The 23,895-nt window shown below is 47.4% G+C and overlaps 2 protein-coding genes across 3 annotated transcripts; both read right to left on the bottom strand.

The window, feature by feature from the left end:
- Positions 1-9,414: 9,414 nt before the first annotated feature.
- LOC100194193 (Hydroxyproline-rich glycoprotein family protein) lies at positions 9,415-12,361 on the bottom strand. 2 transcript variants are annotated; one of them, XM_023301829.2, is made up of 3 exons: positions 11,634-12,361; positions 11,219-11,503; positions 9,415-10,911 (listed from the first exon to the last, which is right to left on the bottom strand). In XM_023301829.2, the coding sequence occupies exons 1-3, from the start codon at positions 11,730-11,732 to the stop codon at positions 9,700-9,702; spliced, it is 1,596 nt and encodes a 531-aa protein (XP_023157597.1). In that variant the 5' UTR covers positions 11,733-12,361; the 3' UTR covers positions 9,415-9,699. The 2 variants fall into 2 exon arrangements, with proteins under 2 accessions (XP_023157597.1, NP_001266367.2); NM_001279438.2 differs by having other exon boundaries at positions 9,416-10,911; positions 11,219-11,512; positions 11,634-12,198.
- A 2,294-nt stretch (positions 12,362-14,655) lies between these two features.
- LOC103651370 (ubiquitin-conjugating enzyme E2 36) lies at positions 14,656-17,928 on the bottom strand. The gene is made up of 8 exons (NM_001347940.1): positions 17,687-17,928; positions 17,538-17,565; positions 17,359-17,445; positions 15,934-15,992; positions 15,473-15,514; positions 15,322-15,395; positions 15,026-15,123; positions 14,656-14,936 (listed from the first exon to the last, which is right to left on the bottom strand). Exons 1-8 carry the CDS (start codon positions 17,720-17,722, stop codon positions 14,899-14,901), a joined length of 462 nt encoding a protein of 153 aa, NP_001334869.1. The 5' UTR covers positions 17,723-17,928; the 3' UTR covers positions 14,656-14,898.
- Positions 17,929-23,895: the final 5,967 nt, after the last annotated feature.

Here is a 23,895-nt window from a genome sequence, read left to right as displayed (position 1 = left end):
GACCTCACAAGTCCTTGTGCAAGTGATGCACATATATAGGGGGAGTTGTGCTACAACTTGACCCTTTGAGACTAACCGTTTGCTTGAGTTTGCTTGATTTAGGGAAAAGGTGGACTTGGACCATGCAAGACTTCCACTGCACTCCGATGAAAGAGTAACTTTTTCCAAGTTTATCTTTGTACTCTTATTGCCTTTATACTCTTAGTTGAAGATTTTGGTGAGGCAATGGGATTAAGGGGCCAAGATTGATCCCGTTTTGGTGCTTGATGCCAAAGGGGGAGAAAATAAAGGCCAAAGCGATAAATGGATCAGCTACCACTTGAGAGATTTTGAAAATATAGAATAGAGCTTTTGGTTGGTTTGTCAAAACTCTTTATTGTCTCTCTTGTCAAAAGTTGGCTTCTTGTGGGGAGAAATGTTGATTATGGGAAAAAGGGGAGTTTCTGAAATCTTGAATTAATTTCTCTTGTAAGGACTCTCTTTATGTTTCAACATGTGTGTTTGACTTAGAGATAGAAATTTGAGTTTGATTTGCAAAAACAAACCAAGTGGTGGCAAAAGATGATCCATATATGTCAAAATTGAATCAAAACAATTTGAGTTCTTATTTGAATGGATTTTGTATTTGTTCTACTTGCTTTATAGTGTGTTGGCATAAATCACCAAAAAGGGGGAGATTGAAAGGGAAATGTGCCCTTGGGCCATTTCTAAGTGTTTTGGTGATTTAGTGTCCAACACAAGTGCCTAAGTGTAAAATGGTGGACAAAGTACAAATCAAGGATAAAGGTATGTTTCTCAGACTTAGTACATTGTTTTAGAGACTAATGTATTGTGTCTAAGTGCTGGAAACAGGAAAAATCGAATTGGAATTGTCTTGGCTCGAGCAGCCAAGACTTTGCTCAGTCTGGGAGCACCGGACTGTCCGGTGGTGCACCGGACAGTGTCCGGTGCGCCAGGCTGGCTCGAGCGAACTGGCCGCTCTCAGGAATTCACCGGCGACGTACGGCTATAATTCACCGGACTGTCTGGTGTGGACCGGACTGTCCGGTGAGCCAACGGTCGGCCGGGCCAACGATCGGCCGCGCGATCTGCGCGGGACACGTGGCCGAGCCAATGGCTAGAAGGGTGCACCGGACTGTCCGGTGCGCCAACGGCTCCCGAATCTGCAACGGTCGGCTTCACCATTTAAGGAAAGAAATCGGGCACCGGACACTGTCCGGTGTGCACCGGACTGTCCGATGCGCCAGTCGACAGAAGGCAAGATCAGCCTTCCTAGAATGCTCTCAACAGCTCCTTGCTGCCTTGGGGCTATAAAAGGGACCCCTAGGCGCATGGAGGAGAACACCAAGCATTCCTACAACATTTCTAAGCACCAAGACCTCGATTCCGCGCATTTGTTTCATTGTGATAGCATATAGAGCTCTAGTGGAGTTGTGAACTCATTGAGTTGTGTTGCGAGCTCTTGTTGCGACTTGTGTGTGTGTTGACACTCTGATTCTTGTGTCTTGTGTGCGTTGCTAATCCTCCCTTGCTCTGTGCTTCTTTGAGAACTTCAAGTGTAAGGGCGAGAGGCTCCAAGTTGTGGAGATTCCTCGCAAACGGGATTGAGAAAAGCAAGCAAAACACCGTGGTATTCAAGTGGGTCTTTGGACCGCTTGAGAGGGGTTGATTGCAACCCTCGTCCGTTGGGACGCCACAACGTGGAGTAGGCAAGTGTTGGTCTTGGCCGAACCACGGGATAACCACTGTGCCATCTCTGTGATTGATTTCTTGTGGTTATTGTGTTTTGTTGAGACTCCTCTCTAGCCACTTGGCATTTACTGTGCTAACGCTTAACCAAGTTTTTGTGGCTTAAGTTTTCAAGTTTTACAGGATCACCTATTCACCCCCCCCCCCTCTAGGTGCTCTCAGGTCCGAGGTGCTGCATGGTGACCGCAAGCCCCCGAGTGTATTTCTTGTAACAGCTCTTGTCCTTGGGCGATAGATATGCATCGTTGGAGAATGCCTGAGGGGCTGCGATGGTACAACTCTTTTTCATCACCCAGTAAAACGAACGACTTGGCGCGCCGAGCCAGTCACCGAGCTTCGGCCTTGTCGAGGGGCAGCTCTCCTCGGAGGAGATATTGTAGGTACGGGGTCTGCCAGTTTTGGTTTGGCGCAACCCCATTCCGCTGTCCCTCGATGTGCAAGGCCTCACCCTCGGCGGCTGAGGGTACCTCGGGCTAGGCCGAGGTCTCGTCGGACTCGCGCTCGTCGTCGAGTTTCACGAATGGTTGATATATGTCCCTGGAGAAGACGTCTGGGGGAACCGTCGTTCGCCCCGAGGCTATTTTAGCCAGCTCATCCGCGGTCTCGTTGTATCGTCGAGCAACATGGTTGAGTTCCAGCCCGTGGAACTTATCCTCCAAGCGCCGAACTTCGTCGCAGTAGGCCTCCATTTTTTGATCGCAGCAGTGGGAGTTCTTCATGACTTGGTCAATGACGAGCTGCGAGTCGCCCCGAGCGTTGAGGCGCCGAACCCCTAGCTCGATGGCGATGCGCAACCCATTAACCAAAGCCTCGTACTCGGCCACGTTGTTTGACGCCGGAAAATGGAGGCGCAGCACATAGCGCACATGTTTCCCGAGGGGTGAGATGAAGAGCAGGCCAGCACCTCCTCCTGTTTTCATCCGCGACCCATCGAATTACATAGTCCAAAGTTTGGGCTGGATTGGAGCTGTCGGCACTTGGGTGTCGACCCATTCAGCCAGGAAGTCTGCCAAGACTTGGGACTTTATGGCCTTCCGAGGGGCAAATGAAATTGTTTCGCCCACGAGTTCCACTACCCATTTTGCTATCCTACCCGAGGCCTCTCGGCACTGGATGACCTCTCCCAGGGGGAAAGATGACACCACATTCACCGGATGAGACTCGAAGTAGTGTCGCAACTTTCGTCGCGTCAGAATTACTGCGTACAGTAGCTTCTGGATTTGTGGGTAGCGGATCTTGGTCTCGGACAGCACTTCACTGATGAAGTAGACCGGCCTCTGAACGAGCAGTGCATGCCCCTCTTCTCGTCTCTCGACTACGATCGCGGCGCTGACCACCTGAGCGGTTGCGGCTACGTAGATCAAGAGGGCTTCTCCCGCAGCGGGGGGTACCAAGATGAGCGCGTTAGTAAGGAGTGCCTTTATGTTTTCGAGGGCTTCCTCGGCCTCAGGGGTCCAAGTGAAGCGCTCGGCCTTCCTTAAGAGGCGGTACAAGGGCAATCCTCTCTCGCCGAGGCGCGAGATGAAGCGGCTTAGAGCCGCAAGGCATCCCATGACCCTTTGTACTCCTTTTAGATCCTTGATGGGTCCCATGTTGGTGATGGCTGCAATTTTCTCCGGGTTGGCCTCGATGCCTCTTTCGGAGACGATGAACCCTAGGAGCATGCCTCGGGGGACTCCGAAGACACACTTCTCGGGATTGAGTTTTACGCCTTTTGCGTGCAGGCACCCGAAAGTCACTTCGAGGTCGGAGAGGAGGTCGGAGGCTTTCTTGTCTTGACAACGATGTCATCGACGTAAGCCTCGATCGTTCTGCCGATGTGCTCCCCGAAGACATGGTTCATGCATCTTTGGTAGGTTGCACCTGCATTCCTCAAGCCAAATGGCATAGTAATATAACAATACATGCCAAAAGGTGTGATGAAAGAAGTCGCGAGCTGGTCGGATTCTTTCATCTTGATTTGGTGATAACCTGAATAAGCGTCGAGGAATGACAGGGTTTCGCACCCAGCAGTGGAGTCCACAATTTGATCGATGCGAGGCAGAGGGTAGGGAACCTTCGGACATGCTTTGTTTAGACCAGTGTAGTCTACGCACATCCTTCATTTCCCACCTTTTTTCTTCACAAGCACAGGGTTAGCTAACCATTCGGGATGGAATACCTCTTTGATGAACCCTGCAGCCATCAGCTTGTGGACCTCCTCGCCTATGGCCCTGCGCTTCTCTTCATCAAAGCGGCGCAGGTGCTGCTTCACGGGTCGGGCTCCAGCTCGGATATATAGCGAGTGCTCGACGACATCCCTCAGTACGCCCGACATGTCCGAGGGACTCCACGCAAAAAATTCGGCATTTGCGCGGAGAAAGTCGACGAGCACTGCTTCCTATTTGGGGTCGAGCTCGGAGCCGATCCTGACTTGCTTGCAGGCGTCATTGTTGGGGTCGAGGGCGACGATCTTAACCGCCTCGGCCGGTTCAAAGTTGCCGGCGTGGCGCTTCGCATCAGGCGCCTCTTTGGAGAGGCAATCCAGGTCGGCAATGAGGGCCTCGGATTCGGCGATGGCCTCAGCGTACTCCACGCATTCCACGTCGCACTCATAAGCGTGGCGGTACGTGGATCCGATGGTGATGATTCCATTGGGGCCCGATATCTTGAGCTTGAGGTACGTGTAGTTGGGGACGGCCATGAACTTGGCGTAGCACGGTCTCCCTAGCACCACATGATAGGTTCCTCGGAACCCGACCACCTCGAACGTGAGGGTTTCCCTGCGGAAGTTGGAGGGAGTTCTGAAGCAGACGGGCAAATCAAGTTGCCCAAGGGGCAAGACACGCTTACCGGGGACGATCATGTGAAAGGGTGCTGCACCGGCCCGGATCGTGGACAGATCTATCCCCAAGAGCCCAAGGGTCTCGACGTAGATGACGTTGAGGCTGCTGCCTCCGTCCATGAGGACCTTGGTGAGCCTAGCGTTGCCGATGACGGGGTCGACGACGAGCGGGTACCTCCCTGGGCTCGGCACATAGTCAGGGTGGTCACCTTGGTCGAAGGTGATGGGCTTGTCGAACCAGTCTAGGTAGACCGGCGCCGCTAGCTTCACCGACAAGACCTCCCGGCACTCCTGCTTGCGGTGCCGAGCCGAGGCGTTCGCCACCTATCCGCCGTAGATCATGAAGCAGTCGTGGACCTCCGGGAACTCCTCATCCTTGTCGCCCCCCTTCTTGTTGTTGCCTTGGTCCTTGCCACCTTCTGTCGAGGGTCCCGCCTTGATGAAGTAACGCCGGAGCATGTCGCACTCCTCAAGGGTGTGCTTGACGGGACCCCTGTGATAGGGGCACGACTCCTTGAGCATCTTGTCAAACGTGTTGACTCCTCCGGGAGGCTTCCGAGGATTCCTGTGCTCGGCAGCAGCGATGAGATCCGCGTCACCGGCGTCGCGCTTTGCTTGCGCTTTCTTCTTGGCCTTCTTTTTCGAGCCACGCTGGACGGACGCCTCGGGGGCGTCTTCCTTCTGTCTTCCTTGAGGCTGCTTGTCCTTCCGGAAGATGGCTTCGACCGCCTCCTGACTAGAGGCGAACTTGGTGGTGATGTCCATCAATTCGCTCGCCTTGGTGGGAGTCTTGCGCCCCAGTTTGCTCACCAGGTCCCGGCACGTGGTGCCAGCGAGGAATGCCCCGATGACGTCCGAGTCGGTGATGTTGGGCAGCTCGGTGCGCTGCTTTGAAAACCGCCGGATGTACTATCGCAGGGATTCCCCTGACTGCTGGCGGCAGCTTCGGAGATCCCATGAGTTCCCAGGGCGCACGTACGTACCTTGGAAGTTTCCCGCGAAGGCCTTGACCAGGTCGTCCCAGTCGAAGATCTGCAATGGAGGTAGATGTTCCAGCCATGCTCGGGCAGCGTCGGAGAGGAAAAGGGGAAGGTTGCGGATGATGAGGTTGTCGTCATTCGTCCCTCCCAACTGGCAGGCCAGCCGGTAATCCGCAAGCCACAACTTCAGCCTTGTCTCCCCTGAGTATTTGGTGATGGTAGTCAGGGCTCGGAACCGGGCCAGGAACGGCGCCCGTCGTATGGCCTGGCTGAAGACCCTCGGACCTGGTGGTTCGGGCGAGGGGCTCCGGTCCTCCTCACTGTCGCAGCGTCCTCCACGCCCGGGGTGGTAGCCTCAGCGCACCTTCTCTTCGAGGCGGGCTCGACGGTCGCGGCGGTGGTGCTCGTCGCCGAGGCGATCCGGGGCTACAGGCGTCCCGTCCTGCGTGCGCCCGGTGCGGACTGAGGCCTCCCGCATGAGTCGGGAGGACGTTGCACGATGCTCCGAGGGGCACCCTTGCCTTCGGGAGGCAGAGCTCTCGGCTCGTCGGACCGATGCGTTTTCCAGGAGGCCCTTGAGTTCACCCTGGATACGCCGCCCCTCGGTGGTGGATGGCTCCGGCATCGCTCGGAGCAGCATCGCTGCTGCAGCTAGATTCTGGCCGACCCCGCTGAAGGTCGGGGGCAGCCCTGCCCTGGCATCGTCAACGATACGGCGCTGGACGTCTCGGGCCCGATGAGGCGCTCCTCTGGCAAGTGCTCGGCCTGCCCACTCCTGCTCGATGTTTTGTAGGAGCTGCACAAGCCGCCCTGCTTCTTCGTCGAGCTTGGCCTGCATCTCGTGGAATTGCTCAAGCTGTGTGTCCTGACCCCCCGCAGGGACTAGGACCACAGCTAGCTCCCGCGGGATGTCAACGCGAGATGCAGGCACAGGGGCGTTGTTATCTTGCGGCATGCCGAGGTGGTTGTCTTCGCCGTGATCCCCCTGATCGATGTGGAAACACTCGCGACTTGGGTCACAACCCTCGTCGCCGAGGCTGTGGCCATCGTCAGAGCAGCCGGAGAGGCAGTAGTCACATGCGGACATGAAGTCTCGCATGGCGCTAGGATCACTGAGCCCGGAGAAATCCCAACCGAAGTCGGAGTCGTCGTCTTCCTCGGAACCCGCGGGTCCGGAGGTTGAGACGGCCGTCAGTCGGTCCCAAGATGACCGCATAGGATACCCTGGAAGGTCAGGGTATGCCCTTGCGAAAGCGCTCACCGAAGCGGGGTCGCTTGGTGGATCGAAGCTGAATCTAAAAGGGATAGGGTGGAAAACGGACGGTACCCCTTGGTCGATGGACGGTGGCGAAGTCGCGTCGGGGACGGACTGTACCGTTATCTCAGGTACGAGGCTAACGCCCAGCAAGTCCCTCGCAAGGGTGCTGGCGTCATCAGTCCGCTTGGGGTTGGCACGTAGCGGGGAAGCGACACCCGTCGTTGTCTCAGGTGCGAGGATAACACGCGACATGGCCCCCGCAGGGGTGCCGGCGTCGTCGACTCGCTCTGGCCTGACACCGACGAGGTGCCGCCTCCTGCATGGCCACGGTTGCCCCGTCTCCTCCTCCTCCGGCGAGGAGGGTGGCGGGGCAAACCCGGGTGTTCCTCTTCTGCCACGGTGGGAAGTCATCGTCGAGTTCGCCGCTGCCGGGCGAGCCGACTGTCGTTGTTGCTGTCGCGATTTGGCCAAGGTCGTTGCACGACAAAGTCTGCCCAAGCTGGGCTTCGGGCGAGCCGAGGGTGCGTCTGCTGACTGAGGGGACCCTCGGGTGAGGCGTGAATTCGTCCGGGACTACTGTTCCCGCCCGAGGCTGGGCTCGGATGAGGTCGCGTCCCTCGGCATACGAGGCCCTGACTTGAACCGCGCTTTATCAGTCGTGTATGGTTTGTTCTGAAGATATTTTTCGGCCGTGTTTAGGAGTATTGGGGGTACCCCTAATTACGGTACCCGACATTAGTAGAGATATAGCTGTAGTAGGACTGCAATACACTATAATTGTAGCAGACACGTACAATACTCCTGAACAAGTGAACAAGCAAAATAACAAGGCATTACCGATTGAAGAGGTGCTCATCTCGGTCTGAAGTTCAGAACATATTATGAACTTTGAAGAAGTCTGATGTTCTCTAGAGTGGTTAGGAAGTCTGAACTTTGAAGAAGTATGAACTTTGAACTCTCATATCTGAACTCTGAAGTTCAGGATGGTCACACGTTGGACGGTGGAAGCATAGGCCTCTACAGAAGCGACATGATGGAGAAGGGGTGACGGTTGCTGTGGTACAGTAGAGCAACACATGATTTCTACTTTTTACTGTAGAGATGGTGGGTCGACCGCTGACCCATAGAACAGAGGACATATTACAGGCCCGAACCAGACATAAACAAGTCGGTCATAAGGCTGAGTCCAGTGCACAGCCTCTCTCTCGCCCCTGCCACGTCAGCTCTCGCCTCCACTCTCGCCTCTGCTGCTCCAGTGCAAAGGCTGTAGCAGGCTATAGCCTCAGCCCACAGCCACATCAGCTTTTCTATTTCAGGATTAAATAATTCACACAGATTTGTTTCAACGCTTACAAATCACACAACATAATATTTTTTATTGAATTTAAAATTACAAAGTGTATAATAATTAAAAGAAAAGTACATGACAATTAAAAAATTAGATAACAATTAATAGAAAATTACATAAATCTAATTATGACCTCCAACAGGTAGGGATATTTATAGATGGATTGGGAATGAAATTTGTGATTTTTTGCAATTTTTCGAATTTTTTGGACTCCAAACGGTAAAAAACGGCTAGTCCACGTGGCACACATGGACCAATCACGTCGCGCCACCGCACTCTCGCCCGCCTCACTCTCGCCCTGTCAGTGCGTCGCCCCCCTCTCGCCTCCCTCTCGCCCAGACGCGCGCGCCAACACGGGCGAGAGCGGGGCGATATCGCCTGCTCTCGCCGGGCGTGAGTGCCGTCGCCCTCTCTCTCTCTCTCCCTCTCGCCTGCCTATCGCCTCGCGCGGGGCGGTAGAGGGCCCTTCTCGCCTTCCTTCTAGCCCCCATTGCCACCAGCCTAACACCTAATCGAACAACTGTGACCAGTGACTAGGACGTCGAATCGGTTCCTAGTTGCTCTAATCGAGTCGAAGCTCCTAATCGTGCTAACTCCGGCGATAAGGCCGGCTAATCGCGACTAGTCGGACGACTTTAAAACCTTGTCTGTGTTTGGCAATTTAGAGACTAAAATAAGACTAAAAATTAGTTCCTAGAAACTAAACACCCTTAAAAATATGGGACATTATAAGAGATCTGATGGAGATGCTCTAAAGAAAAATCGGTGGACATTCTACTCATATAATGTATGGAAATCACAGATCGGTAGTTCCGACAACCCAAGCTTTAGAGGCTTTGTCAATTTAACAACACAACAGCCAATTGACTCAAAACAAGTTGGAGTAGGCTAGAGATGAAACCCACAGCAAACAATGATAGAACAAAAATCACCAAAAAGTAGATGATTGAGAATTATTGCTATTCTATAAATAAGTGTAACTACAGCTTTCAGCATTACTATTCTGAAATTACTGTAGCTCGTGCGTTCTGCAAATCTGCAGCGAGCATTGTGTATGTGACCGCAGCACTTGTGTTCAGTAGAGCAAGCTAAAAAAAGTAGATGAGATGAAATCCATCAACAAAATTTTCAAGTATAGCTAATGTCTTCATGACATACACAGTAACATAACCAACTAGATCATGCGTGACAGATTCTGTGAGAAAGCAGCAGCTACCGCTTAAAACTAATGTTACCTAGCAAACATCTGGCAAGCTGATGTAAACCCATCATGTATTCATATAAGGCATATAAGTTCGCAACCGGTTACAAGAAGATATGCCCATTAAAAGTGAGGACATATGCCAACAGTGATCACTCAGCTAACCTACTTTTCTTATTTCATACTGACCTTCAGCTGAAAAAGGTAGAAGGATCTATTCTAATCTGCTGGCTGATGGAAAAAAAGGAGCCAGATAAAATAGACCTGATGAGCTTCCAACTGCAATATGTGCAGTAGTAAGTTGTGGAAGCAGTGAAGTGTACGATGGCACATCGTCCACTATGCTGACCATTCACGAGGGGATGTTACGTTGCTGCCAGCATTAAGCTTATCAACCATCACGGGTTGTACTGCAGTCACCACTGGGAGTATCTCACCTTGGTCCCGTGAATACCCTACCACACTAGCCGTTTCAACCATATTTCCAAATGGATGATTGTGCACGACCTGTGGTCCCAAGGGATGATACGCCATAGAAGCAGTAGCTGGAGGCTGAGGCAGAAGAGCTACGACAGTTGCAGGGCAGTTAGAAGGGTTCTTGTATGTGGAGCTGTAGGTCTGACCATTTCCTTGAACAGCATAGGATGCAACACTGCAGTGACTGGGCTTGCTTGGTTGAGGTAGACAGGTGCCCTGGCTGTGTAGCTGCACTGATTGCGATTGCTGATGCTGAGCATTATGATCAGCTACAGGAACCAATATTGTATTGCCTTGGCCATAAAATGAATGGGCGACTTCATGCTGCTGCTGCGATGAAGAGTATGGAGGTTGCCCAGCCATACTTCTTGTAATTGGATCAGTGTTAGAACTAGCAGGCTTCGGGGAGCTGAATGGAGGAAACAAGGGTGTGGCTTGAGCACTCTGAGAATGAGGAGACGAGGACTGCTGTTGAGCCATGTGTCGTGAAACTTGTTGGATAATGTATTGGTGCTGTTGCACCATGGGCTGTTGGGGATGCCATGTATGCGAATCAACCTGCTGGGTAGGCATCTGTAGTCTGTGATTCTGAGGTTGAGGGTACAATTCAGTTGCTTGATTAGGTTTCTGAGGTAGCTCAACTTGAGCCATGACTTCAGGGTTGTGGACAAGTGGCTGCACACCTTGAACCAAAGGTTCCAACGCCTTGCTCTCTGTGGATTTAGCATGATCCTGGCTTTGCACATAGTACACAGGAGCCTGGTTCAATTGCTGCTGATCATGCTGCGTGCTCAAAGAGACAGGCACCAGGTGCTGCAGAACAAAGCCACCGCTGGTTTGGACCTGCACGGCAGGGGACTGCATCCCATTAACTTGGTGAAGTCGCAAAAGGGCAACCTCATGTTTTGGAGCTTGTGTGATGTGGTCATTTTCCCTTGGCGCAAGCATGGGAAAACCGGTGGCCTCACCCTTCTGATGAGAGGGTGCCTCATGTGCTATTTGAAGTTTGCTGAGTTCTTTTGGAGTTTCAGCCAAGTCCTGCCTATCCTGAAGAACCTGCAAGGATTTGTGGACCTGGCATCCAAAATGTAGATCTAGTTACCAAAGATGCTAGTAGCTGTTAGTCTCAGAGCCAAGTGATACAAATCTCATCTCCGGGAACCATAAGTTGACTCCACTGAATGTACTAGCTTTCAGGGAAATAAATAATCAGTTAAGTCATTTTACACCAAATATTAGTGAGAAATTGGAAATCTCGCACTGTCATTGTCTGCCATTACTCGGCGACATTACCAGAACACTAGCACACCAGTAGTACTCCAGAAGCCAGGTGGTGCACACCGGGATCCAAGATGCACGGAGAAGGCACGCGCGGACGCACCTGTCCGAGGTTCTTGTCGATGCATCTGAAGTTGGTGGTGCTCTCGCTGTGGTAGTCCATGACGTCGCTGCGCAGTTCCCCGATGGACCTCTCGAGCTTGTAGCAGTAGAGCTCGAGCTGCGAAAGCCTGCCCCCGATGCCGTCGAGCGAGTGCAGCAGCGCGTCGGCCTGCTTCCGCATGCACTCCTCCACGGCCGCCATCACGGCTTCCTTTGGGTAGAAGCCGTCCTGATGCGGCGGCGGCTGCGCGTAGGCGGCCACGAACGTCTGCACCATCCTCTCGTCCTGCAAGCCCTGCCCGGCGCGGCACCCCGCACCCCCACCACCAGAAGAGTCGGTCTGTCAGGCGCCGAGTGAAGGAAGGAAATTCGAAACCGAGAGATCGCGACGGGAGCAGAGCACAGAGTGCGGGCACCTCGCGGCGGCGGGGCTGGTCGTAGGAGCAGCGCGCGTCGGGGGGAAGGCCGAAGGCGCCGGAGACGGAGGTGGCGGCGGGGCGCGCGGGGGAAGCCATGCGTAGGCGTTGCGGCTAGGGTTTTGGGTTGGTGCTGTGAAGGGAAGAGGCCTGAGCGGGGGGGTTGGGAATCCGAAGCGGGAGGAGGAAGAGGCGGGGAAAGAGGAGTCGCTGTTGCAGGCAGGAAAAAGCAGAGTCCCAATGTAAAAACAGCCAGATGTCCGTGACTGCGAGGGTGAAAACTGAGGAGGCAAGCAAAGCGGCGGCGGAGCTATAGCGGCGAGAGCTGTGGGTACCGTGGTGGGGTTCGAGGCGCGGGGAGGAATAAAAATGGGGGCAGCGCCGAGCAAGTGGGATAAAAATGGCGGTGGGGCTGGGGAAGCGGAGAGCGAGCGTGGTGGACCTCGGAGAGCGAGACGGATAATGCCAAGCTCTTTGCTTCAGCTCTCGGCGGAGCCCGTCCACATGTGGCCTGAGATCTGGCGAAATCTGGCGTGGGCGGGGTGGGGGTGGCGGTGCAGCGGTGGATAGGGGTGGCCGGGGATGGGGATGAGAACCGACCGAAGGATACCTTGCGTTGCGGACGGCCGTGCCCGTGCTCTGCCCTCTGCTGCTCATGCAGTCCTGCTGCTGTGTGGTGTCTGGGCGAGATGTGATCGGTTTCCGATGACCGCTTTGTTCGGGGTGCTCCATCGCGGTCCACCTCGTGTGCCATGTGCGCGGTTAATCCTGCAGTAATCTTCTTGTAGGGCTGATCTGTTTATAATTTTTAGACTATTTTTTAGCAGCTTACTCATTCATATCTTCATATTCAAACTATACTATACGAAAAATACAGTTTGCATTGCAGGACAATATAAAACAATATTTTAAGTAACCATATAGCTAAACTGTTGGACACGATCATAGATTATTTATATCAAATCATGTAAATTAGATGATTTAGACCGTAAATTACACTATTTACATAGTGAAGTTTAAAATACGAATGGGATATGATAGCTGCTGCAGACAGCCTTCAAAAGACATTCTAGAGTTTTTTAATATGAATATAGTTTTTTTAATTGATATGAATAAAGTTTTTTAACCCAGAATTACACTATTCTTCCTCAATGATATGAATGGAGTTTTTTAAATACCTTCTAACAGCTTATTTATATGGTTATCCAAATATAATCATATTTAATTTTGGGTTTCTCGCTAGCTAAAGATAGAAAACGTGCATGACTCTGTAGAGTGCAAGCAAGATATAGAAAAATTGTTAAAGATTAGAAAAATATAGAAAGTGGTTTTATTTAAATGACTAAATGATAATTTAGAGTGAAATTTAGAAGGCCTTCTAGAGACGCTCGCTATCTCTAGCAGCTCTACTCTCTATAAATAGTATTGTCTATAATACAAAACAGTGCTATAATGTTATGTACAACAGCTCCCAAACGTTGATGCTGTAATTGAGTGTCTCGTACAAGGGTATGGGTGCTAAAAGAAATTGTCTGTTCCAACGGAATATGGATGTGAATGTGGAAATACGTGGAGGGGACAAGTACCAAGAAACTTTTCTGGGGCGTTCGAAATGTTATAAGGTTGTGTTCCACGGATCATCATGTATATGATCGTATAGAACACAACTTTACTCTTTAAAAAATATTATTTATAGAGTGAAGTTTAAAATAAGAAATAAGATAAAATAGAAAAGCTGCTAAAGATAGCTTAGGCTTTATTCAATTAGGGTTGATTGAGAGGAAATGAACTAATTTTCTCTCAATCCCCTCCAAACCCTCCATAATCCCTAGTCACTAAATCAGTTAAAGAGGATTAAATCCACCTATATTTAATTTTGACTAAGAAAAATTTAGTCTCCTTCGATGTAGACCCAACCGAAAAGCCCATGGTCTGCTAGACACCGTACGTTCAATTAGTGTCCACAAGACAATCTACCAAAGATGCCCATGACGAAATAGCCATCTTACTCACCATAGTTATAATTTAACTAGCCATCTTAATCTTACTCTCCTATTTATCATTTAAAGGCCACTTTGGAAACTTAAATCTTCGCAGGGTTCCCAGAGATTAAGGGGAAATTAGCTATTTTTCACTCAATCTCTCGAAATCCAAGCTAGTAACTGTTTAATGCACAACCTGCCGAGGATAAATACTCTCATACAGCCATGACCTGTACCCGACGAAATAGCCATATTACTCCCCCAGTTATCGTTTAACCAGCCATCCTACTCCCCCAGTTATTGTTTAATGCACAAGTTTATCACTGAACTTCGTAAATTTGTTGTTTCTGTAACTGTTTCAGCCCCCACACTACGCACTTTGAGCTCAACCTGTGCATTCATGTATAAAATTGAACCCCAAGTGCAAACTTTGAGCAGTAAATGATCATTTTGATAGTCAGACGATGAAATTAAACCCAAAGGTAAAATTTGAAAGATTGATTTCAGACGAGGAACAACAATGACTATTTTGCCCCTTCTCCCATGCGCGAGAGCTCTTAAAAAAACTTGGGCGTCGTTTTGGATCGATATTTGACATGCATTGCCTCCTGTTTGGATTAAGACCTGTCAAGCCATTGCCAAGCCAGGCAACAAACCGGGAGGCGTGCCTGGCCATACAATCTTTTCGTGCCAGCATCCAAAGAAGCCCAACACAGCCCACCAAGACACAATAATCTAGAATATTATCCAGCCTATAACCAGAGGATAATATTTATGGATTTTCATATTCCTCGAGATTATGACTGCCAAAATGTATTGCGATAAAACAAATCCCCGCAAAACAGCCGAAGTGTTGTGATAAAACCAACCTGTGATCACCTAATAAGAAAGCACATCGTAGAAAACATGACCAGGTGCAACTCGAGTTTCGGCAAAATTCGTTCTCAGGCGACAGTCGACAGGCGAACAGAGGAAGGTACAGCGAAAATGCAACCAAGCTAACCAGCCTCAGTTCCAACATTATGAACAGTTGAGAAGCTCTTCTACATGAAGTGACAAATATATTAGAGTAACTGCAAGTTCTACCACATATACTGATTAGTCAAAGGTGCCCAAAGGTAAAGGGAACCGACCACAGGTGTACAACCAAACAATTCAGAGTGGTAGTCATTTAGAGACTTCATTCCATGGCAAATATCTCCAGTCTATTTTTATCAAGCAAATGGCAACGGATTAGGACTGAAGTATGATGGGGTTATTACACCAAGAACAGCACTGCGCTCTCATGCACCGCTCGCATACAGGCGAGTCCACTCCTTGGCTGCAAATCATATGAAAACTCCCATTGTCAGCTATGGAAATCGGAGGCCAGAAGAGACAGCATTGACTGATTTGTCACCTTCAATTTACCTGTTTCAACAGCTTCTACCTCATTGGATTTCCAGTGCTTTGCAATGTTATCGGAGAGAGGGTCATCTGGATTTGGTGCACTCAGTAGAGCCTGTATACTGAAAGCCAGAATAGTGTCAGAATAGCTAGCATGTTCATGGAACAAGGTTTATAAAGTCGTATTTTGGTACTGCACAAGAACAAAAGAGAAACAGCTCCCCTTTGTACATTTGGTTTATTAGGTTAAAAAAGAAGAAACAACGTTTTTGTTGGCAAAAACATAATGTATACTGACACACATAGACAAATATAGAGACCTCAAAAGAACTGTTCGAATCTGAAGTGCTGGGCTCCATTTGTCCTTGAGAATGTCGAGGCATATCCTACCAAGCTGCAACAGTAAAGTCCTCTATTGAGTAACTGTTAACAGAAATGAAACTGGCACTACAGAGGAATATGGATGTCTACCTTGTCAATGTTGGGATGATAAATCTTGGTCAGAAACCTAACCTGCAATAGCACAATCTAATATAAGTGTTCACTGAGATTATAAACACTAGAACAGTGTATTTGACTAGTTCTAACACTTCAATGGAAACCAAAGAGACGGGGCAGAAAATAGCTAGCCCTTCGGCAGAAAATAGCTAGCCCTTCTAACAAATGAAATTCTTAATCCAAATACATACTACAAATCCGAGTCAGCCAGGATATGTTTGAATTTTTCAAACAGAAGAAAATCAGGCAAACAAGTAGTTAAACTAATATCACACATCATACCAAAGCCGTTTGATGATTCAAATAACTATGCAAAAGAAAGCAGAAGACATCTTGGAAAAGAGAAGTTTTACTCAAAGTTAACATGCAAACAAGATTAGCTTGCAAAGTATAGAGCACAATAATGTTAGACATTAAGCAAATTTTGTAGTTACCTTTGGGGCAGCCATGGGATATTCCTCAGGTAAAAAGAGTTCAAGCTTAAAAACTCCACCTGACCAATCAATAAGTGAAAGTAACACTATCAGAAACTAAGTACGATTGCAAGGAAACCAATCAAGTATAAATTAATTGCTAAATGTTCTTAAAATATTTTACAGTTGCAAATATCACCAGTACAAGCGTATTATGGTGACTGCTATAGCACACATGATGAACTAAATGCAATAATTCCCTAAGACAGATAGAAGTGAGTTCTACCATGGTTTTCAAAGTGTTGCCTAGGCAATGAGACATGCTGTAATTCTGGCTATCCCGGTCTCCACAATAAAACATATCAGCAAAAGAGATGGAGGGAAGGAGAAGGCAGGAAGAACGGGAGGTGAGCTGGCCAGCAAGACAAAGAACATGCAGCCCTTGCCATCCATGCTGGCTACAGCGCCCGTGGCTAGCACCTAACCTGCTCCAGTCAGTTGTGACGCAGTTGCTAAAGCAGGGAGGAAAGGAATTGCAAAAGGCAGGGAGAAGTTGCAGGTGGCAGCAGCACATCTGGAGCGCTGGTGGTTCTAGATGATGAATCAGGGAACCCCAGTTAGGCACAAGGGGAGTGGCATATGAGCTGTCTGGTGGACTGGGCCAGCCCCTTGTTACGCTCTGGCATATGGCATCACCTTGCCTCACCTTACATGTGCCTAAACCTAGGCGATTGGAAAGGGCCGGACTCACCATGCCTCCCCTTGCCACCTTATGAACTGGTTTCCACTCACAAGTTTCAGTCATTCACTACCATTTTAGAACGGAAATCAACTAAACCAATGTCCTAGGTGCATACCAGTAACTTCATTAGTCCTTAGTTACCTCTGAGAAGCGAGAAAAGAGATTAGCAAGTGAACAATTTACACAAATCAGAGGGTAAGGAGATCATCACAGCATACATGAATAAGGACTACGATCATGAAACGAACAAAGCATATTATTGCCTATTCATCAAAAATAGCTAAGCCTACGGACAGCTATAATCTACGAAATAAAAAAAAAAGTCTTTTGTTTCCCACACAAACGTAGAAACAGCACATAAAACGAAGCTAGTAATGACTATCACATACAGTACTATATTGGTGCAAAACATTACTAAATTACCTGCCCTTTAACATAGCTAATAGAATGCTGCAGATAGAAGCTGAGACTCATCAGCCAGGATACCGCCCAAAACTAAAATTGACAAGCCAAAAGTCACCAGCCGACCGAATAATACAAACTTACCTATGTGCGCACAGACTAAAGCAAACATCTCAGCATTTCCCCCATTTCCGGTGGCATATTTTGAAAAGAATTATCTCGAATCGACTATCGATCCACCCTAGTCTCTACACCACGCAGCACGAACAGCGCATAAAAAAAACCGAATAAGAAGCTCGCACCTTCATAGGGCGACTGCGCCGGCCCAAGGATCATAACGTTGAAGTAGCGCATGTTCTCCTCCGAGGGCGACGCGCTGATCCCCGGCGCTGCACGCACGAATAAACCAAACCATTCGACTTAAAAAAAACGCAAAACTTGCCGAAATCCACCGAAACCGCGAGACAGAGAGCACGCGCACCTGGCTCGCTGAGCAGTCGCTGCGTCTCCTGCACAGATCCACAACCACGAGGGAAGCAAAACGAGGTCAGACGAAACAGGCGAGGGCACAACGAATCGGATCGGAGGCGAGCGAGAGATCTGCTCCGGGCCAACAGATCGGGCGCGCACCTTGATGATCCGCCGCGGGAGGTTGCTGTTGGCCATCGGATCGGGGGCGGGTGCGGGCTTCCTCCTCAACGAAGTTGCGGCGCCGGTGATGCCTCGAGGATGGCGCGGGGAAAGGAGGAGGAGCAGCCGGTCGGGGTGGGGACTGGGGAACGGGGAGGGAGGCAGTGGTGGGTTGGGTTGGGTTGGGTTGGCCGCTCGTTATTGAAAGTGGACGCGGTTTTGGCTGCTGTGGGGTGGGTTTTATGTGAGTCTTTCGCATTTGCCGTTATTATATAGATCACGCTAACGCTACGAAAGATCAATGATAACGACGACGAGAGACGATGGTAAAGTTGCGAAGTGAGAATAGAGGTAAAGAGGGTCACACTAGAGATGATGTTGGACAATTTAAATAATATTGTCAATTAAATTTAAGTAACAGAGATGAGATTATCCAATCTGAATAGTTGATTTTGATGATGTGCTAAATTTTGGTTTTGATGATGTGTTAAATTTTAGTAAATTTTGTTTACGGATTTAGCGGAGGTTATAGATATGGTGTGATTTGGTTGGATATGTTTTGCAAATTTTAAATTGGTGGATTATATAGTGATATAGATTAATTGTGTCTTTTTATGGGTAGTTTTCGTGCGTACTTTTTATCCTATAAAAAAGGATAAAGTGATGAGGTGCATTATGCTGCATTAAAGTAGTATGATTGAGTCGAACATCGCATCAAGCCCGTTTTGAGTTTTAAGCATATTTTTGAAAAAAAACACTATTTTTAGAGGATATGTCATGTGCAATTACTTATCTGGTACAAAGATTCAACGGTTTCGTATAGAAAACATTAAATGTAAAATAGGTACCATATTTCAGTTGAAAATGGTTAAATGTAAACTAGCACTTACGGTTGGATTTTGATCGGATATACGCTAGATCGCTTTGACTCCACGAGTGCACCCACATGATTGATTTCACATAATATTTAGCAATATTTATAATAATAAATTGTATAGATCAAAGTAGTTGCACATTATGGAAAAAATATTCCCATATAATCTTGAAATATCAATCTTATGTTGGTAAGGTATATTTAGTATTGTAAATTGTTCTTTAGATCATGAAGTACCGAATTGGCATGTGGTTATAAGACCAAGGGAACAACACCGCGCTGTTGGGCCCTTGGCTATGATGTAGTACCGAATTAGCCACTTGATAAACACCGATATACGATACATGAGTGCTGCAAAAAAAAACATACATAAGTTTCATATGCTCCGATTGGAACTTACAGTTAAAAAAAATGATCTTTTGAACTCGCAAGTTTCACAGGCTCGCCGCAGAAACCAATGAGGTGTTTGGTTTGATGAATCACTATATCTAAAATGAAATGGTGTATCATGAGTGTATTCCTCAAATTTGGTGGGATGATTTCATTCTACATATTAGTACTAAACAATTAACTATAAGAAATGAGGTGGTGATGGATTAACTCACTACATTCCACAAACTAAACAAAAAATGATGAGTAATATGATGATGGACTATAGCATTCCTTAAACCAAACACTCCATAAGGGCCTGTTTGTTTACCCCCTAGATTATATAATCTGGATTAAATAATCCTAAGAGGCAAACAAACAGTCCAGCTTATTTGCCCAGATTATATAATCTAACCCCTTAGATTATGATAATCCATAAGCAAGTGAGGAGGTGCTTATTTCAGATTATTTTTTCCCACTTCCCCATTACCCTTTCAAGTTTCCTAGAAATTACCCACCATTGCCATTATAATCCACCGAATCGTTTTTTCCTTGGATGAAAAAGGTGACATGAATGCCTTCCGTGATAATATTACTAATGCAATATTTGCCAATGTCAATTGAATTATTTTTTTCAAATTATTTATGTAATAAATTATGAATACTCAGAAACGTTTGTTACATTGTTTATCTCATATATGAGTTTCAACCTAGTACAAATATGGAGGGCATTCTTGTCTTCCTCATACAAAAGAATCCTATTAACAACTCAAATAATCTGGGTAAACAAACAGGACTACTCAGATTATATAATCTAGATTATATAATCCAGATTATATAATCCTCCAAAAATAATCTAGATTATATAATTCATGGGAGTAAACAAACAGGCCCTAAGTATCGGGCCAAAAACAGAACGAGAGCGTGGTAGGGGGAGGGAGACGAGAAGGAAGACGACGGTCGAACAACGGAAGGCGAGTCGTCGTCCTTTGGCTACTGCGATGCGAGAGGATGCCAACGCAACGCAGAGGCCATGCATCGGCCGTGGCGCTACTGTGCGTGCAAGCGATGACAGAGCCGGTAAATTTTGTTCAGGAGAAGAGAAGAAAAAAAAGGAAACGAAGGAATCGATCAACTTGCTTGATTCCTATAGCTAGGCGCGCAGGAATCCGACGGGGGGAGATGGATGGAAGCAGCAGTGAGGCCAATGGGCCCCGGCAGCGGCAAGCTTAGCCTTGATCCTACGCAACCCCACTCCCCTCAAGCAACTGACGACGACCGCTGCGTCATCCGATCGATCCCCTTTCCTTTTATTTTAACCTAATAATCACGAACGGTCCGTCCAGATCCCAAGGAGATGTTAAGAATTTACTAGGTGTTCTTTTCGTGCCCCTCCACGTACTGTTCGTTTCCACGCAAAAAAGGCAGCATAATACGTACTACTAGTACAGTCTATTAGGCCGGCAGCTAAAGCTTACGTGGGGAACATAATTATGTTGATCAGCTGTGCCTTTCTGGCGGAGCAAGTTAAGCTGCTTGACTAGTCCATTCCTGGTTCACCAACCGTAGTAAGGGTTTACCAACGAGATCAAGTAGCCCCTGTATCTGGCGCCACAGGGTTGTATCTTTTTTCGCGTCGTTTTCAGAACACGAGCCGGTTCATCATGGATTGTTGGTGCTGCGATCTAGATCCTAATTCGTGCTAGCCCTAGCTAGCTCTTTAAAGGAAGTATACTCCAGCTTACGGTGACAGATAAGTAATTTTTTAAATTATAAGGTCGTCGTTTTATTCTAAGTTAATTTTCTCTAACTTCAATATAACCTCCTACATAGAGAGCACACGAAGGAATGAAAGTGTCAAAGATTGTTTATCGCCCTCTTATAAAACTTGTAATTGTGGAATGGATGTGCCATGCGTAAAGAAGAAACGACTTGAGAATAAAGAAAAATGATTATCTTCGTCTCTTGCTTTGCATTTTTGACTTGTTAAAAAAAAATATTATGCATTAGGGTGACTTGTTAAAAAAAATATTATCATGTTGCCTTAATGATGTCTCTCATAGATGCATTGGTGATGTCTAGTTATTTACTTTCTCATGCATGATTGAACTATGCATTTCTGTTGGTAAGATTTACTAGTTATCTCATATGGTACCAATCTACTATCTCCTTTATGCTTCATGTTATAGATTTGTTTCATGCGGCTAATTAAATATATTGCTTGATTGGTTGCTACAGTCCACGGCGTGTGCTGTAACATGTGCATACAACAACTCGAGAGATCGATATGCATCTGAAACCTTGATTTACATATCTTAGACGTGTCATCTGTTTTGGAAGGACTTCCTTGGATGTACGAATTTGTGTTCACGCACGCGGGCATCTTGGTGATGCACATTATAAATCGGTTTTCGGATATTTCTATGAACATACCTCTATTTATCTGGCCCTGGTATTAGTGTGCAGTACGAGTAGTCACGGTGGCTCATTGGTTTGTTTCTTCATCTTTGCCTATGCCCACATCGATAATGTTTGATTAATGCTTTGAGAAACTACCATACATAATCTAAGTAGTAGTTAGATGCGAAATTATGTATTTTCAAGTATCTAGAAACTTTTTTAATTTTGATCTCACAAATGTTTCTAGTGTATTTGGTGACTAGCTATTCAAAGTGCTAAGGATGAGAATGTTCAACTGATACTTCAAGTGGTGTACATGCTTCAAAGGTTTATCATATACACATTAGCATCATTTGCTAGCATAGTTTCTTCTAGAATTTCAAAATCTCACATATGTGGAAGCCGTAATTCATAATTCCTAGCACATATGTAGGGGGAGCTAATACTTTCAAAAATTGGGTTTCTGAAACCTGTCTAAATATTCATAAATAGTTAAAATACTTATATAAGCTACTTAAATCCGAACTAAGTTAGTAACTCATATTTAAGTACTAGCTTGAATTTCAAATTTTAAAATTCCTATCTTTATATTGTTGTCATCTACAACCAAAAATGGTGAGATTAAAGTCCCATGTATGGTTTTGGTAATCGAGACAACTAAGTGGACTAACCTCTACTGTAGTGTTGTATTTGAGATATGTTAAGTCCACATCCAAGGTTGAACTGGATTGGCTGCCACTAAAAGGATGGTGAATGACTGAAAGGATAATCAAGTCTTAACATGGAAAGAATGAACAAGAAAAGAAAAATGCATGGACTTAAGACAAAGGTACATAAGCACTTTCCTTCATCGATTAAGACACAATAGAATGATTGATCGAATTTAGCATAGATGGCCATGTTATTAAGATGAGACAACTTAGTCATCTAATGCCAGGTGTTTAGCAGACTACATCACCAACACTTCATGGACAAGATTAGGATGATTCATTGTTCTTTAGGTTTCTTTAGTCGCTCTTCATATTATCTTCATATTTCATTACTGTTGGCGCCATTGCAGCCGTCACCTTGCCTCAGGGTTATGGCTGTAGCGAGGCCATAGTGGGGGAGGAGCCGAGGACACGAGGTGGTGACGCTGCTCCTAAGGTCGAGGAGGTGCAGCCCCATGAAGCGGCGCCCCGCCAGCTCGGTGGTCTCTGCTCTTCGAGCTTTCTTGTCACAAATGGAAGGGCATCATGGTCAGTTTTCACCGGCCACAACGGTTAGTATGCAGTTATAAGTTGGTTGTACCTAAAGTGGTAATGAATCTAAATGTTTTTTATAATAAATTAGAGCTTTTAAAATGAATAATAATAGAGTCTGATTCTAAACCTATTCGATCCTTAAATTTTATAGCAAACAACGGACTTAGCGAGTCCACGCTGCGCCATAACAAAACAGAGAAACCGCGGGACGGGAATATCATAATAACGAAATAAAAAAACCTATCTGGCCGGCTTGCTGTGGCCTGCCTTGGTCGTCGTTGATCGTGGGGCCGGGAGAGTCGTAGGAGCGTGTACGTGGGCGCAGCCGCGCAGGAGAGGAATCACGCGTGCGGTGTGGGGAGGGAGAGGATGCGTGATGAAGTGTTGATGAAGCTAGAGCCTCGTCCGTTGGATTTGATTAGGAGGAGAGGAAGAGAGATGCCAGAGTTGAAATGTTGTTCGTTCGCATCTAATAACGTATCGAGTTGGCTTTTCTAGAAAGCAATTTTATTTTGGCGCGCATGAAGAAGAAGAAGAAGAAGGGCATTCGATGATACATCCATAGAAAAGTTTACAACTGGTACATTATTCAAAATGGTAGAGATAGGGATAGATGTTTAGTCAAAGCGGTTTGTCCAGACGTCATTAGTAGCCCTGCACACGACGCTTGGATGAGCTAACAACGTATATATACGTGACAAGCGACAAGTTCGCGCTTTTCACATATCGAATGAACTAAGCTAGGTCTATCTATGATCTCAGCGAAAGGGTGGTTGAAATACTACTATTCCATGCTTGTTTGACAAGAAGGCCCACGCATTTGTGCGCGCGCGCAAAGGCTGCAGACGTCATTACGAGTGCGTTAATCGCGACAGGAACCGAAGATATTTATTTCACGTGACTTGCTGGCTGCTGCGTGCGACGAGCTCCCGAAGGAAAAGCATGCACGGTGGCAGGAGCACTGCTGGTTGGACGACAAGACTGCTGGGGAGCTGATGCATGCACGGCCGGAAAATCGGGCTCCACCTAACTTTTGGACCGGCGCGTCAACTCTCGAGGATTAGCTTATTATTACATGCATCCCAGACAGATAGCTAGTAGGGCCATACGTACACGTTAATTCATACCGGTTCGTTGCACCTGTTCGTCGTGTGTATGCTTCGGTCAGCACACGTTTTTTTTCCCCTCTCTATCACTGATTTTGGAGACTCTTTTTTTTTTTGGTCACCAGGAGTTAATTAGTCGTACGTGGTAATCTTTTGGAAGATTAGTAACCCCAGCTTCTTCAGATCCTAGCCATGGAAATGCCTTCCTTCTCTCAT

Source organism: Zea mays, chromosome 3, assembly GCF_902167145.1.
Source record: "Zea mays cultivar B73 chromosome 3, Zm-B73-REFERENCE-NAM-5.0, whole genome shotgun sequence".
NCBI classification, from domain to species: domain Eukaryota; kingdom Viridiplantae; phylum Streptophyta; class Magnoliopsida; order Poales; family Poaceae; genus Zea; species Zea mays.
Note: the sequence above shows the minus strand (reverse complement) of the source record. Positions and strands in the feature narration are given on the sequence as shown.